The sequence below is a fragment of the Microcebus murinus genome, chromosome 5 (genome assembly GCF_040939455.1).
Source record: "Microcebus murinus isolate Inina chromosome 5, M.murinus_Inina_mat1.0, whole genome shotgun sequence".
Taxonomy (NCBI): Eukaryota; Metazoa; Chordata; class Mammalia; order Primates; family Cheirogaleidae; genus Microcebus; species Microcebus murinus.
In genome coordinates this window covers 98,303,269-98,319,296 of record NC_134108.1, presented here as the reverse complement: position 1 = coordinate 98,319,296, position 16,028 = coordinate 98,303,269, and the positions used below count along the sequence as shown (strand labels likewise).

General features: G+C 45.8%; 1 protein-coding gene across 6 annotated transcripts in view; it reads right to left on the bottom strand.

Moving 5' to 3' along the window:
- Positions 1-5,697: 5,697 nt before the first annotated feature.
- ADGRF5 (adhesion G protein-coupled receptor F5) overlaps positions 5,698-16,028 on the bottom strand; it is a 98,910-nt gene continuing 88,579 nt past the window's right edge. For 5 of the 6 annotated variants that reach the window (XM_012744828.2, XM_012744826.3, XM_020286993.2 and 2 more), the window contains 6 exons: positions 14,693-14,872; positions 11,138-12,532; positions 9,878-9,919; positions 9,729-9,788; positions 8,982-9,066; positions 5,698-6,997 (listed from right to left, as the gene is read on the bottom strand). In XM_012744828.2, coding sequence (XP_012600282.2) covers positions 6,918-6,997; positions 8,982-9,066; positions 9,729-9,788; positions 9,878-9,919; positions 11,138-12,532; positions 14,693-14,872 — 1,842 coding nt within the window. In that variant the 3' untranslated portion in view covers positions 5,698-6,917. The other variant, XM_076003307.1, reaches the window with a different exon arrangement.

Sequence of the window (16,028 nt, the reverse complement as noted above, 5' to 3'; positions counted from 1 at the left end):
TGTGTCTAAATGGCATCCAACACTCAGAGAATGCATGGTAGGTCCTTGACAGGAATAAAAATAACACCACTGGCGATTGGAACCTCAGTGGAAGCTCGTTTGAATGCAGACTAAAAATTAAACTGGCAAGTGCAATCAAGCCTCTCCATTTTGGGAGTCCACTAGGTGGCTGGTTGGAGATCTACTTTCAATAGAGCAACACAGCAGGAATTCTTTGATGCTTCATCAGAGGCTTAAAAAAGGAAGTGTGTGGACTCTCAAGTTTGGCTAGAACACTGGTCATTATGTCCTGGGCTGCCCCCAGGTGAAATTACAAAGTGAGATGAAGCTTAGAGAAACCTTAACTCCCCCACCCTGTCACCATTGCTCTCCCTTTCTCATTTTGTGCACTTGGACATTTTGTGCTCTCTCCCTAGGGAGCCTACTTTTAAGAATGTAACCGGCATCAGGCTGCATGGACAGGCAATATAGTGGGGTGGTTACATGTCCACGTTCTAGGGCAGACACTGCATTCAACGCCTGGCTCTGCTGGTCCTTAGCTGTGTGACTCTGGGCAAGTTATTTACCTCTCTGTGCTTAGTTTTTTTTTGTTTTTGTTTTTTTTTAATCTGGAAAATGAAAAGAAAAATAGTCACACAGCCTTGGGGTGCTGTAGATTCTATGCTTAAAGATCTTAGAGCAGCACCAGGTATGAAGTAAGAGCTCAATGAATGTTGGTAAATATAGTTACATAGTTACCAGCATTTTCATTTGAGGCTAAATTTAAGTTGCTGCGTGCATCTTCCAGAGGTGGTTGCATGCCATCCTTATCTCTCCCTGAGACTTCATTTTTTTGTTTGTTTGTTAAAGGAATGTCCACCATAAGGGAGAAGAGGTGAGAGGTATTCCCAAGTGTATGACGTCCCCCACACTGGGAAGTCATCCGGCTCATGACATAAGGCCAGCTCAGCTTGTCCCTCTGCTCCCAGGACCAGCCCCCACACCCCGCAGCTGGCCCTGTTTACTCTTCCTGGGTCTTCTCGGATCACACGTTGGCAACGTGTGCCCAGAGGCGACACTAGGAACTTGCCATCTGGCCTCAGCTGTTGGCTGGACGGCCGGACAGCCACCGGGACAGCTGCACATTCAACGTGGACCGAAAAGGCAAATCTAGCCCAGCCGTGGCTTTCAGTGGATGCATTAGGAAAGGGAATGGGACCGTCCAAGCTAATCCTTTTGCAGCTGCATTGATGGAAGAAGCGTTAAGGTCCCATGAAACATGGAAGGCGTCCACTTTGCTTCCTCAAACTACTTTCCAGCAGCCTGTCCAGAATGGGTGGACCAGGTCATTTCTGGTGCTGCTTTTGGCTTTGCCTTTGGTTCCACGTATAGGAGGAAAGAAAAGGAGGCAGCTGTCCCAGGCAGTGTGGCTCAGAAACAATGCCTGCCTGCAAATCCACTCTGCACACTGAAGCCACCTGACTGCACGGCTTTCTGACTCCTTTTTCCCCTGAAAAGACCGTAAAATAAAAGAGTTAGGAGGTGGAGAGTGAGAATGAGTCTCCCATTCCTGGTTTCTACCGTCCAATACAATAGCCCTGTGTGCTGCCCACCAGACAGGTCACCTGCAGGACGGACACCACCTCTCACATGTTCCACTCTGGGCCACTCCACAGACGTGGCGCTTCCTCGGACGTCCACCAGGTGGCGGTCAAGCCTCAGGAGAGGCCGGTTGCCGGGCAGACTGGGTTGAGTGGGGGGGGGGGGGGCAGCTGTCACTCTAGCCCAGCTGGAGATTCCTGCCAGGACTGCTTTGACCAGGACAGCTGTGAGGCAGCTCCCCGGAGCATGGGAAAACGCCCACGGTTCCAGAAAACACAGTACATGGGCGTACGATTTTCCCTGGTTCATCAAAATCAAACACCTCTTCCCACAACTATTGCTGAGGGCAGCTTGGCAGGATGGAGGACCCAGGATGGTACCAATCAAAATGGGTTCCAGAAAAGGCATGGCCCGAAGGCATTGCTGGGTTTTGTTGTTTAATGTCGTGGGAAGTGGGCCGTGACAGCAATCTGTCCATGACTTGCCCAATCAGTTCCTGTTGCCTGCCTTTCATGCTGGGAATGAGTCCTTTTTTTTTTTTTTTTTTTTCCTAGCCTCCAGGGTTTGTTTAGTCTTCAATAGTCACCAGCATACTTTGCTTGGTTCTGCATGAAAGAATGAAAAAAACTCTGGGGTGCTAGTGGGCTTACGTATTTCCTACCACACCCCATTTGTGCAGAGGGGCCTGCCACGGACCCTGGTGACTTCTCAACTTTTCCATCTCAAAGTTCACAGGTAAAAGGGAAGAATGGGTGTCTATGAAATCATTTAGCAACAGACAGGACGGCTGTGTCTAAGTCGTGGGACACCACGCTCGCGGCTCCCCATGCCCATGCCCGACACACGGAGGTGATGCTTAGAGATGTAACAGGTGTCTGGCTGTTACAGAGTGGGCTTCAGTAACCAGCCTGTCTTCCCTCCTTTCTTCCTTTGTTCACTCTCTTTTCACCGAGAATAGGAAACTTAAGAAACTTGGTTCTGATATTGATCTACACAGGACATGAGGGCTCTATTTTCAGCTGTCAATAAAAATTCCAGCCAAGCCACCCACAAATGTTGGAATAAGCATCTGCTTATCTGTTTCCCAGGCAAATTAGGTTCTGAAAGCGTCACTTCAAGGACCCCCGTGTAAACCCTCTGTAACGTGTTGGATCCGCACACACTGCTGGGGAGTGTGGATGGTGTGAGGGAAGCCATCACCACATCTGCCAGCTGAGCTCAGTCTCGAGCCTGCTCCATCCCCCATGCCTGGCAGGGGGAGGGGATCATTCACTCTTCAGAGAATGGAGTTAAATTCTGGGTGCCACGAGTGACATGGGTGAGCCTGAAACAGCAACAACAGCATATTGCAAAAGAGCAGAGAGTTTGTACAAAGAAAGCTCACAAGCTCTCATTCGATATTTTATTGTTATAAGCATGGGAAAGAAACACAGCTGTACGCTGACATACTATTAATACGTTATTGAAAAGCCCAAGTCATAATTTCAGAAACCTATATAGCATCTAATTTCAAAGCTAACATTCTTTTTGAGATGACGAGACACTATTTCCATTACTTTTTAAAAAATACTTGAGGAAGGTACGTCCACTGTAAGCCTCCCCTTTGGACACTTGGAGAATCAGACTTTTATGGGCCTGGGTCACAGGCTTTGTCTTTGGGACACAGAGGCCCCATTTGACTTCACTGTCACGTGACACAAATCAGATGCACTCCACATACATGGCATTTCTGGGACCCCACTGTTTCCTTTTGTCTTCTCAAATGATCTTGACTTTCTGCTCCCTTCCTCTCAGAAGAGGCAGAAATGCCCTTCGGCATTTGCCAATTGCTATAATCTTTCTCATCTCCACATAACTTTTCTTTTTTTTTTTCTGGAACCTTCCAGCACAGATTTCCCTGAAGTTCTTCTACATAAACCACAAAAGGCTGTGACTTCCCACGGTCTTTCTTATATCCTGAAAGGCCCCTGGACATATTTTCCTCTTTCCCCACAAAAACAATAAGATATGCGGAGGAGGGGGGCAGACACATGATTCATTCGAGAGATGACATGCATGTGGCTCTGGACTTAGAATGTTCCCAGGGAAGATTTCTGTAGATTACACCAGCTGCTCATTCGAGAATGCCCCACCTGCACAACCTCGGAAGCACTAGCGTAGATCCCTCTGCAGGAAACTGACGTGATGGAAGGTCCGTTAAGGCAGGAAAGTTTTGGCCACGGAGCTGACTTTACACACTGAGAGATGTTGGAAACATGGGGAGGCACTGGGTGCTTTACGAGCAAAGCAGACCACACAGCCCGGGGTCACTGGGCCCCCTTCCCTCAGAAATCCCCCAGTGACGGCCACGTAATCGTTGCTGGTTGATAACTGGTGACCTTGGGCCCAAGCGAGTCTCCTGTTTTCATGTAATTCACACGTTCATGGCCTGTTCTCTTCTGCAGTTCTGGATTCTACTGCTTATTTTAGGATATTCTTGGGAAAGGGTAGGGGTTGAGCTATGTGTGTTGCAGTGGACAGAAAACCAGCAAGTGTTTCTCTAATCCTTTGTTTTCACAGCTTTTCTAGAATTAGAATTCAGTGCTGTGGCTTGAAAGGGTGAAGGTTCACGTGTGTCTGCATGTGTAAGCATGTGTATGTGTGTGTGTGTGTTTATGCATGTGTTGAGGATAAGGGAGCATGCCTCAGTTAACGAGTGTGGGCAGAGGGGCAGATGTGCATCCTATGGAACTCCATGGAAGGTTCCTTTCATAAGTCCACGTACAATGACTCCCAAGAAAATCCCTACTGAAGTGGATGGAAGCTCAGTGTTTCTTGTCCTGTTGTGTTTTTGAACATGACAACCTCGGCCTCCTCCTGGGTGCTGTGCTTTCCTTGATTGATCACGTCAAGATTGCCCTGCTAAGTATCACTGTGCCATAACCCTGCCTCACTTCTCCTTGATTGAACTCACTAAGGTCATTCTTTCTCTAACATCTAATTCTAGTGACCCCCTGACCTCTGTCTCTGTCTTCTCAGTACCAAGCTCTGCCCAAAGTTGAGCATTCTCTGGAGAACTTCGCCCATATTTATAGCCTAATAGTCATTTCCTTCAGGGACATTAAGTAATGAAGCGTTCATTTGGGGCAGGGATGTGACAGTTCTCAGGCAAGCATAGAAAGTAGATGTCTGTGTTTGTGAATATGTAGAAATAAGGAATTTATTTATTTATGTATTATTTGAGACAGCGTCTCACTGTTGCCCAGGATTAGAATGCTATAGTGTCAGCCTAGCTCATGGCAACCTCAAACTCCTGGGCTCAAATTATCCCCCTGCCTCAGGCTCTCAAGTAACTGAGACTACAGGTGTATGTCACCACACCTGGAAAATTTTTTCTAGTTTTAGTAGAGACTGGGTCTCACTCTTGCTCAGGCTGGTCTTGAACTCCTAAACTCAAACGATCCTCCCGCCTCAGCCTCCCAGAGTGCTAGGATTACCAGCGTGAGCCACCACGCCTGGTGGAATTCATTTACCTTAAGCATTATTAGAACATCTATCTGTCCCTTTTCTCTCTCCTCAAGAAGAAAAGAGAGACAGAAATAGAATTTAAAATTGAAAATAAAAGAAAGAGGTTTAAAGAGTAAAAGTAGCAGTTAGTTATAGTTAACTCTTTTAGTTAACTATAGTTAATTAAATAGTTAGCTCTATTAAAGAGTTAAAAGAAAACTCTTTTCAACCTCAATAAACAAATGGTTCTTGACTCTCAGCCTCCTTTATCCCACCTTCCTAATGGCTGGGCCCACTAAGGTCCTCAGGAAGGTCACATGGCCCGCATGTCCTGAGCAGCCCCACACCTGTATTCTCCTCTTGGGATCAGACTTACATTTGGAACATAGGGCACATGGGTAACTCTGTGAATGCAATATGAATGCAATTTTAACAAATATTTGGTTTTTTTTTAATGAAAGACACACACGCACAAACAAAACACACACACGGTTAATTCACAAATCGAATCCTTGGGAAAGGCCCTGCCATTTGTCCATCAAGGCCAAATGTCATTAGGGCCACAGAATAGCCAGCGGTAAGGTTTCTTTCCAGCAGCTTTCCAAGTGATTGGAATAAACACATCTTAGACCGTGTGAAACTCTTAAGGTGTATTGGTCTAGGAATTTAAAGACTGAAAGAGATAATACAATAGAGAGCTATACAACACACCACGGGCTGCTATCCACAGTAATAGTAACAACAATAATAATATACAATGCTCGAAGATTATTAAAATCTATTCTATAATGCACAGAGAAGTACCTGGGTAAAGCTGTTAAGTATATGACAATTAGGGTCCGATTTCAGTGCAGTGTATCAAATTTGGCAATGAAAGGGTACAAAAATGTATATTTCTGGCTTTCAAAATATGGAACAAACTAGAGTAGAATGCTTTTCTGATAAACTATAAAAAAAAATTAATCAGTAGTTGGATCTGCTTGGATCTGATAAAGTGTCTTTCTCATACTCCCTCTGCATATTCATTCCAAACCTTAACACACAAAGGTATAGATGTATGTGTTTAGGGTCAGGAGAATCATGTCTCCTTCCACCCATTTCTTATAAATATTATAATATCATCCGCCAGAAAGCATCCGTTGATTTCATCTCCTCCTTACTTTTTCCACTGTCTTTTTTCCTCCTCTTAGCTAAGAAGATATCAGGAAGATACTGAACTCATTCCTCTTGACTTACTTTCAGTTTCCATTTCTGAGCCTTCTTTTTTTTTTTTTTAATTCTCCATGTTGCAGTATCTGAGTGATCATATTGGGTCATTCACATGGAAATCTTAAAAAGTGGCCCTTAATGTTGTTTTTCCTTAATCTTTTCTATGTTCCGTTTTCTCTTTTTCTTCTTCTTCCCTCTCTTTCTTCCCTTCCTTCTTGTCTTCCTTCCTTCCTTCTTAGATTTCACTGGAGTATTCCCTAGGTACTACTAGCCTCTTACTTATTATTTTAATTAAAGCTTATCTTTGTGCCCATTGTGTGAAAAGTAAAAATGTCTTTTCAAAATTCTATATTACAATATAGACAGAGAAGTTGGGCTTCGGGGATTTGCATTTCACTTAAATACTATACACATTTAGCATCACATTAAGGGGTGGGGGTGGGGGAACAAAAATAAACGTTAACAATTCCTTTTAGTCTGTCTTTACAGAAGAAAGCCTCTTCTCCAAGGAAAAAGTCTTTTCAGCCTCTGTTACCAGAAACCTGTGCAGAGAGCATGTTCCTGGCAGCTTTGGAGCCATCTCCCTTTTTAAAGCACATCCACGGTTCCCAAGAGGTCACATGGGCTGGATTTTCCTGTTCTTAGTTGAGCAATGAATAAGCACTAGATGAATTTTCCACAGAGGAGCTCGTTGTTTCTGGGGTAGAAACATTATATGTTCCTGAAAAACAGAGCAGCTCAGTCAGCCTTAAACTCAAGCCTTCATGGACTTTGGGGTGTGAACATCTCCTCATGAACCCAGGGGAGCTCTGGTCCAGGAGCCAGGAAAGCATGGCCATGCCTGGAAACCGCCCATGCCTGCCCTCCTCCCTAGACCCAGGGGTGCCGGAGGACAAACAGAGCTGTCGTCCCCATGCATGCGGGGCGGCCGACAAGCACTAACTACGTCACATCATACCAGCAGCCAGATGTCTACAAAGGACAGGAAGACCCCAAGGTGGGTGGCCAATCCACATGCCAACACATGCATGGGCCTGGGGACATCTGCAGGAGGGGACCTCCTTAGTCCCCCGGAATCATGGAGAGGGACCTGGAGGATACGCTCGAAGGCAAAGGCTTAGAAAGGGAAGAAAAGGAAAGAAAAGAGAAAATTATAGGGGAAGAAAAAGCAGGACCAGAAAAGCAGCAGAAGTCAGGAATGCCAAGAAAAGTGCTGAGAATCCGTGCAGCGAGGAGGGCGGCCTGAGCACCTGCACAGGCTGGTGTCTGCAGCGGGGTAGGACTGTGCAGAGAGAGGGGGCAGGGAGTGTGTGGTGGGCAAGGGAAGGGTCAACGTGCCCACCCTACCATCAGATTGGAGAACTGCCACCGCTAACAAGGTTTCCATCACTGCCTGGGGGGACCTTTGGGGCTGCTGATGACATAAACCAAAGTTACAGTGCTTATGAGACCCTCAAATACACCAGTGGTGGTGGTGGTGGTGGGGTTGCATTAATGACCCTGAGTGGCTCTCCAGTGGCAATGCCCAGGGACCTCAGGCCTTGGTACCTTGGGAACAGAACTTGCACGCACTTCAACTTTCATCTGACTGATTCAGAAACAAGGAACACATTTTATTGGCTTTACATGCTGCGTAATTCTGATCTGATTCTGTGGAATTATTTAATAGTGCTTTCATTATTTTCATTGTCATGCAAATGGCAAACACGGTCCAGTGACAGTGCTAGCCAGGTGCGATAGTTCTAATACACTCTGGAGATTGGATCACTTCACGGCAGGTCAGATCAGTGACTTTCAAAATCAAAAGCAGAAGTCTGCCAGTTGCATGAGGAATGCATCAAACTGAAGCAGAAAACACTAAGTCCTCTGGAGTTTTAATGGTTGGAGGCATTCTCAAAATTTTCTCTTATATGAAAAACCTTGTTCTGGAATACTGACACATTTCTAGACTCTGTATTGGTGAGAGATCTATTTAGTTTCAAAAAGCTGGAAGGAATTTTGGGGCTTATTTTCCTGGGGGTGGGAGATAGGGGCATGGAACAGGGGTTTCAATATGTCAGAGTAGTGGAGACTTATCGCCCAAAGTCATTAATACCATTTATATCATACTTCCAAGGTATGATATAAATATGTGAATATAAATATGTGAATCTTTCTAATAGAATAGCTAATGTGGGTGGTCTCTCCTAGATGCATGCATAGTTTCATAAATGTCATTGTATAAAACAAACACATTTGATAAAAAGGAAAAAAAAAGAAAAAAGAAAACAAGCCTACAGAGATCCTGCAGTAGAATTTTCTAAATATATTCTAAATATATCGTTTGCTGCACCATAACCCAGAAACATGGCTTCTATTTAACATAAGTTGAAAAGAACTCTGTGTTTGACATGGTCAGCAATTCACAGTTTCCATCTTTAGGGCTGATTATTTGATGGTCAGCTCTCTGAAGGCTTGTCTAGATTATCTGAATCTTACTCCTCATAAGTTATTAGTTGCTCACTGCAGGCAACTGCCCTCCGTCCCCACCTTTTGGTGATTTATGAAAATGTGAGCAAGTCCCTGTATTTGAGCTCGACCCCAAAGGAGGCCAGGTCAGGTGGATGTGGTGCGTGGGGGCGGGGAGAGTAGCAGCCTGAGTCTTCCTCCCCATCAGAGCAAGTTTGTTCTGGTCAACCACGAAGCACCTAGAGGCCACAACGTACCTGTTTTGCCAAACAAATTGTTAAATCTTCTTGATATTGGCGAACTCATAGAAAACACAGGCGTGGAGGAAGCTATGGATGTTGACTGAAGAGAGAAACAAAGTCAATCACAAAGCAATGACCCAAGGCTGTTTTGACTTCTAGGTTGGAGGTTGGTTTGCCGCCCTCTAGTGGTCACTGCCCACATTTCTATTCTCACCCTTGCATTGAGCTGCATTGAGATCTTATTGATAGAATTTTACGATCCGTATTAGAAAAATAAACTTCAAATACGTGTTTTATTGTTTGATAGGGTTTTAGTATCTTCCTACATGTGAATGGCAGTCACATATATTCGAGGGCAACAGCTAATGTTCCAAAATGAACTACAGAGAATTCTATCCGTTATTATTTCTCAAATTGTTTTCTCCAATGCCTTGAATTCCCCCAGAAAATTATTTCTCATTGAAAGTTTGATTTCAACCTTACGTTTATAGTATCACTTACTTAAACATCTATTTGAGGATGTGGAGCAGCTTCCTACCAAGAGCCCCAGGCCATGCTCAGCAGGCAGAATGAGGCAGGAAGCAAAGACAACTGAACAATCTACGCCCACACTAGCTGGGGGGGGAGGTGGGGCTTCAGCATGTGAGTACTCAGCCCCATTGTCCAAAATCCCAAGGTAAAAATTCGGTGCTTTCTACTTCCTCATACCAGTGCAGTCCACGAGGATATAAGACGGAAAGTCCCCGCAGAGAAAAAGTTTACCTTGGAGTGCTGTGAAGACCATCTGGACAACGAAAACTTATTCAGCAAAGCTTCCTGCACCTGCATGGTTGAAAAGAAGTTGTCACGACTTAAACACACCATGGGCACTTTAGATTTTTCTAGAAGCATGAAACTGCCATTGTTCTTACCTTGAGATCCCACAGGCATCCAAAGAGTAAAATGAATAATCCCTGAGAAAAAAGATCGAGAGGAAGTGCATTTTAATCACATTTGGTGATTGTCCAGTGAGACAGGAAGTAGTGTTAGCCTGGTGTGGAAGTTGTGCTGCCTCTTTCCCCATCCGAGTTTATGGAATGGGAACGTACGTGATGGTAAGTCTACGCCAAGGGGCTCTAAGTGTTATGGCGCTGGGAGGATATTTTCTATTTCCCCATTTCCCTTCAGTTTTGAACTAGAGGGCCTGTTGGTTATGCCATTAAATACACCTTCTTATGCCTATAGTACTGCTCACACGGTTGTGATGAGAATTTGGGGCTTGGGTAGGATAATTAGTTCCTTTCAACTAAGGCATGCCATGAACTCTATAGCTTGAAGCCACAGTCCCAGGAGTAGAAATTAGGGCTCATATGGCTTTGGCGATAGCATCCAGGAAGTAATATCTCAGTTTCACCTCCAGGCCCCTCCTGCTCACTGGCTCACAGGGGCCTGTATCTTTGGGCAGGTTTTTCCACCCTTACCACCTCTCCATTGGGTGAAACAGGATTAATTACTCCCTTTCTTTGTGCTCCAAAACCTTGTTGTCTGTACCTCTGTGGTAGCTTTTCTCTTAATAACAAACTGGTCTGCATTGTAATTAGTTACGTGCTGCAGGAGAGCAAAAAAATGTCCTTTTTTTTTTTTTTAGTATAATTGAGCAGATTTTCTGACATTCATAAAGCCTTCATTCTTCAACTGTTCAATGCACATTTCCAGAGAACCTACTATGTAGTGCTTAGCATTCATTTCATTCAAATGGTTACTGAGAATCTACTCTGTGCCAAGGTCTCCATGAGGTGCTAAGGAGATAGCAGTGAACAAGAACGATGCAATTCCTGTCCTCACAAAGACAGGATTTTCCTTTAAAAGATAAGGGACTGCATCAAGCTCATCTTGAACAAATAGAAAAGTCCAATATAGAAATAGGACTCTCCTCCACTTGTGTTATCAGGGCATTTAGAACAGACCGGCCTCTGCAACTGAATTATAACGCAGGTAATAAAAAGTAAGATGTTCCCTGGAACCAGAGAAATGTGTCCTATCTCACTGAGTTCTTATAATTACTGCTCTCTAGGGCTGAGGCTTCCCCGGGACTAAAACCATTCCCCATTCCTACTCTTGTTTGTGTTTCTGTTATTAATTCGTCCCACAGGAGTAAAAGCTTCCTGAGAGCCCCGCACTGCAAGACTCACCTGGAAGGCATTGAGGAGGGCAAACACGATATGGAATACCAGGTTGGTCCCCGGGAACACAGTGGCAAGGCCGAAACCCCAGGTGAGCCCCAAGAGTGGCGTGAGGACCCCAATGCTCTTGCCGATCTGGAACAGGCTGCTCTTCTCCTGCTTGCACGGCTTGTCCCCGATGGAAGGCCTCAGGATCTTGGTGATGACCACGACCGTGATGGTCACGTTCACCACCACGATGATCAGCGCTGGGATGACGAAGGCCAGCAGGGCCTTGGTGTCCTCCCAGTTGAGCCAACAGATATCCTTCCTGGTGTAGACGCCCCGTGGCTGGGTGGCCCCCACCGTGATGATGGCGATGGCGAGGGGGCAGCCGTAGCCGAGGAAGAAGGCGATGGCCTTCTGCGTGGACTTGCTCGCCTCGTGCAGAATGAAAACCAGGCGGTAGAACAGCATGAGGCCCAGCGTCAGCATCCAGAAGAAGCCGCTGAGGTAGAAGAAGTGGATGAAGAAGGTGGCGGCCACGCAGGCCGTCCTGCAGAGCACGTAGTGACTGTCTTGGATGGCGGCCACCACAATGAACCAGGTGTCGGCCACCAGGAGGGAGGCGGCGATGTTCACGATGCAGACGTGGCGCATGTAGGAAGTCCGGTTCTTGGTCACCGATTTCCACACGACGGATTCCACCACCAGGCAGGCCGCCAAGCTCAGGATGGAAAAGCCCAACCCAATGTAGGAAATAATATCCAGCAGTATCCCCAGGAGAGAGCCGGGGTCTGGGGAGTCAGCGGACATGAGGACCGAGAAGGACGTTAGGTGGTCACAGATACAGGTGATGTTGTCCTCATTACTTTCCTCAACGTGGCACCCGCTGCTGTCCCACCCCCCCGTGTGGTTGGCGAGGCTGAAGTTCCAGAAGACACACTTGGCTTCCCCGAGGGAAGGGCTGCTGTTCTTAAAAGTCATCGAGATCCTGAACGGCGTGGTTATGTAGCGGCTGATAGTGGTCGTCATCACCAAGTTGTTGGCGAAATTCCTTTTCTGAACATCCTGGGCAAGGATGGCTTGGAGAGTTGGGAAGGCCACGGTGACAACAGACGACTCCGGCTGCAAGTCTCCCAGCTGGCACCTGTCGATGACCACGTTGCCCCAGAGGTCAGCCTCTGAGAAGACGAACCTCTGTTCGTAGGTCTTGGGGTGGCTAGGTCTGATGACCATGCTGCTCATCTGCACGTTGGCTTGCGAGAAGGACAGGGCCGGGTTATCTCCTAGCTTCAGGGCTTGGGAAAACCGCTCCACGGAATGCAGGAGCTGTGAACTCTGGTTGGTGTGCTGCTGCTGCAGAACCTTCCAGGTGCTCAGGACGGGCTTGTTGAGGATGATGTTAACCGTGGACAGCACGTGCTGAAAGTGACATGGCATGGGATCAAACCAGCCAAATGCTTTCGATCATAAAAAAAAAGAGAAAAATAGCACCTCCCTGGAAACTGGCGGAGTGGGTACAGGTAAGAGGAAGACAGAAGAGAAAAAAGCCCACAGGCAAGTGGGCTCTGTGATCTGCTTTCTCATGGCAGAGGTTAGCAGAGGATGGGCTCCCCCCAAAACTGGGAGACCCCATTAAACATTAACAGTAGTAACCGTGAGAAACACACCACCACCACCCCCAACCCCAATCACTAAGGCCAATCCAGCAGGCTGGCAGATATATTGGTTATTTTCTTTTATTTCATTTAACTCTCTTTGATTTTTTGTTTGTTTGTTTGTTTTTTTGAGATAGAGCATCGCTTTGTTGCCAATAGAGTGAGTGCCTTGGTGTCAGCCTAGCTCACAGCAACATCAATCTCCTGGGCTCAAGCAATCCTTCTGCCTCAGCCTCCCGAGTAGCTGGGACTACAGGCATGCGCCACCATGCCCGGCTAATTTTTTCTCTATATATTAGTTAGCCAATTAATTTCTTTTTTTATTTATTGTAGAGACGGGGTCTCAGTCTTGCTCAGGCTGGTTTCGAACTCCTGACCCCAAACCATCCACCCGCCTTGGCCTCTCAGAGTGCTAGGATTACAGGCGTGAGCCACCGCGCCTGGCTGTATTTCATTTTAATATCTCAAGCTTGTAAAGGCTTTTGATTGGGTGGCATCTCACCAGCAAGGATGAGGAAGTCTCAGAAAACTCTCTCAAAGCCTGAGCATCAAATGAGCTATGCAAGTGTTGCCAAAGGCATCTTTCTTTTGTGCTAAACAATTTAATTCTTTCTCCCGTAGACTTGGGGTTGCCATTTTCCAATCGGGCTCTCCCCCCAAATAAATTATCTGCCCTTCTTTGCCCTGTTCTGTTCTCTGGAAGTACGAAACCTATAGAAGCTTGAAATGGTGCCCCCAGTGACATATCCTAATACATAAGCCCCGTGAATGTAACTTTATCTGGAGAAATAGTCTTTGTGGATGTAATTAAATTAAGGATCCATCCTGGATTACCTAGGGGGGGCCCTAAATCCAATGCCAAATATTCTTACAGAGACAGAAGAGAAGACAAATGGAGAAGAGAAGGCCATGTGAAGACAGAGGCAGAGACTGGAGTCACGCAGTCACAAGCCGCAGAATGCCTGAGGCCACCAAAAGCTGGAAGAGGCAAAGGAGGAGGAGTCTTTGGAGGGGACGCAGCCCTGCAGATACCTTGATTTCAGACTTCTAGCCCCCAGAACTGTAAGAGAATACATTTCTGTCATTGCAGGCTACCCAGTCTGTGGCAATGTATTGCACCAGCCCTAGGAAACTTACATTAACCTCTTTGGGCTCTGTCACTAAGCTTGTGGCCAGCTGGCCTCAGGTTGGCCTCTGCCAATGGCAGGCATTGGCAGAAGATGGGAGGGTGGGAGGAGAGAGAAGCTGAGACACGTTTTCCCTGCTGCCCACCACTCCCCCTGCCCTTGGTTCTCTTGCTCCTCAGCACAGCTCCGGTTACAGCTGTGGCCTTCCAAGACCACCGACCCTGTGAACTGGTCCCCACTCTAAAGTGTCAGCTTTCACTGGGCAATCCTTCACCAGGGGGCTGATGTTGCTGATCTCTGGCTGCCTCATTACTTCTTGTTTGTTCATTTATTTGTTTGTTAACCCTGGCCTCACCTCTGTTAAGGACCCCTTCATTAAAGTCCCTTCATTTGAAGTCTTCCGGGTAAATTCTTTTTTCTTCCCAGAATCCTGATGGCTTCAAAGTTCATGTTTAAGCGCTAGACCTTTGAAAAAAATCTCACCTTGCACATATTCTGAAAACCTTTCATTCCCAGTTTTCCTGGAAATCAGATGAGAAGTCATTCTGTTTTAATGAGGAAACTAAAGCAGAGATTCAGTCAAGAAATCTTTTTAGGCTCCCCAAATAAATACTGGAAACACTCCCTGATGCCCTAAAAGCTGCAGCTGGTGGAACGGGTGACTCTAGCATTCAGAGCGTTGCTCTGGAAAAGACAGAGAAGAAGCTGCGATGGGGAGGAATCGTGTTTCTGGAGCACAAGTCCTGAGGGGTGGAAAGGCGAGACCCACCACTCCCGCAAAGCTTAAGCCAACTCACCGTCATCATTTCTGAATTTACTTGCATTGGAACTGTCGAGAGCAAATCGAGGATGTTAATGATGGCTCCCAGGCTCCCAGGAGAGGAGAGGATTTCGTGTTTCACCTGGTCTGTGCTAGCGGAAAGGTCCCTCAGGTACGTAGGGAGCTTCTCTTCCTGAGAGGGGCTCTGGATCAAAGCCTAGTAAAACAGAAGCCAAAAATAGACAACTTGCCGATCATTCCAGCTCTCAAACTTGGAACGAGCCATTCCTGACAGAATCTCTCAGATCCGTAGTTTCCCTTTTTGTCCATTCCCACAAGTATGCCCCGTAAGATAATGCACTCTGGGAGGCCGAGGCGGGCGGATTGCTCGAGGTCATGAGTTCGAAACCAGACTGAGCAAGAGCGAGACCCCATCTCTACTAAAAAAATAAAAGAAATTAGCTGGACGACTAAAAAAATATATATATATAGAAAAAATTAGCCTGGCATGGTGGTCTGTAGTCCCAGCTACTCAGGAGGCTCAGGCAGTAGAATTGCTTGAGCCTAGGAGTTTGAGGTTGCTGTGAGTTAGGCTGATGCCACAGCATTCCAGCCTGGGAGACAGAGTGAGACTCTGTCTCAAAAAAAAAAAAAAAAAAAAAAGGAATGTCCTCTTTTATGCTCAAAAATGTCCTGATTTGGATGATAGGTTGGTCACCCTACCTATAATGATTACACTTCTGGTTCCTAACTCTCTAACTCCTACTTGTAAAGAGAATGAGCTCAAATTCTATCTTCTATAGGAAGCCTTTGAGGAGTGTTCTAACCCAGGGGAGTTTCTTCCTTTGAATGCAAAAATACTTCTTTTATTTAACATATTTTACATCTGTTACACATCTCTAGTAATGTCATCTCATGTTTTAATTTCAAAATCACTCCAATTAAATTGTAAACTCCTTAACAATGTGGACAATGCATTACTTTTCTTTACATATCCTATAATGCCTAACATGGTACAAGTCCCATAACTTGGCACATAGTAAGTGCCCAATAACTATTTGCTGAATGGATAAATCAAATAGAGCATGATAGACTGGCAAGATCCTTTCTCTACTGAAACTGTATCTAAGTGTCTAGAATTGGGACCAGGACCCATATTGAGTTCAAATTATAATATATATCTTTCTTGGTTAGGATAATTTATATCCCCCACCATGTTTCATCCATAAGGTCCAGATGAGATGTCATTTTTTTTCAAGCAGAATTTCTTGATTTATCCTAGCCAAAATTAATGTGTATATAACTACCCGATCATATTATATTCTTTATCGAATCAGAGGCCAAGTTCTGATTTGGCCCATTTGCCTTGACAG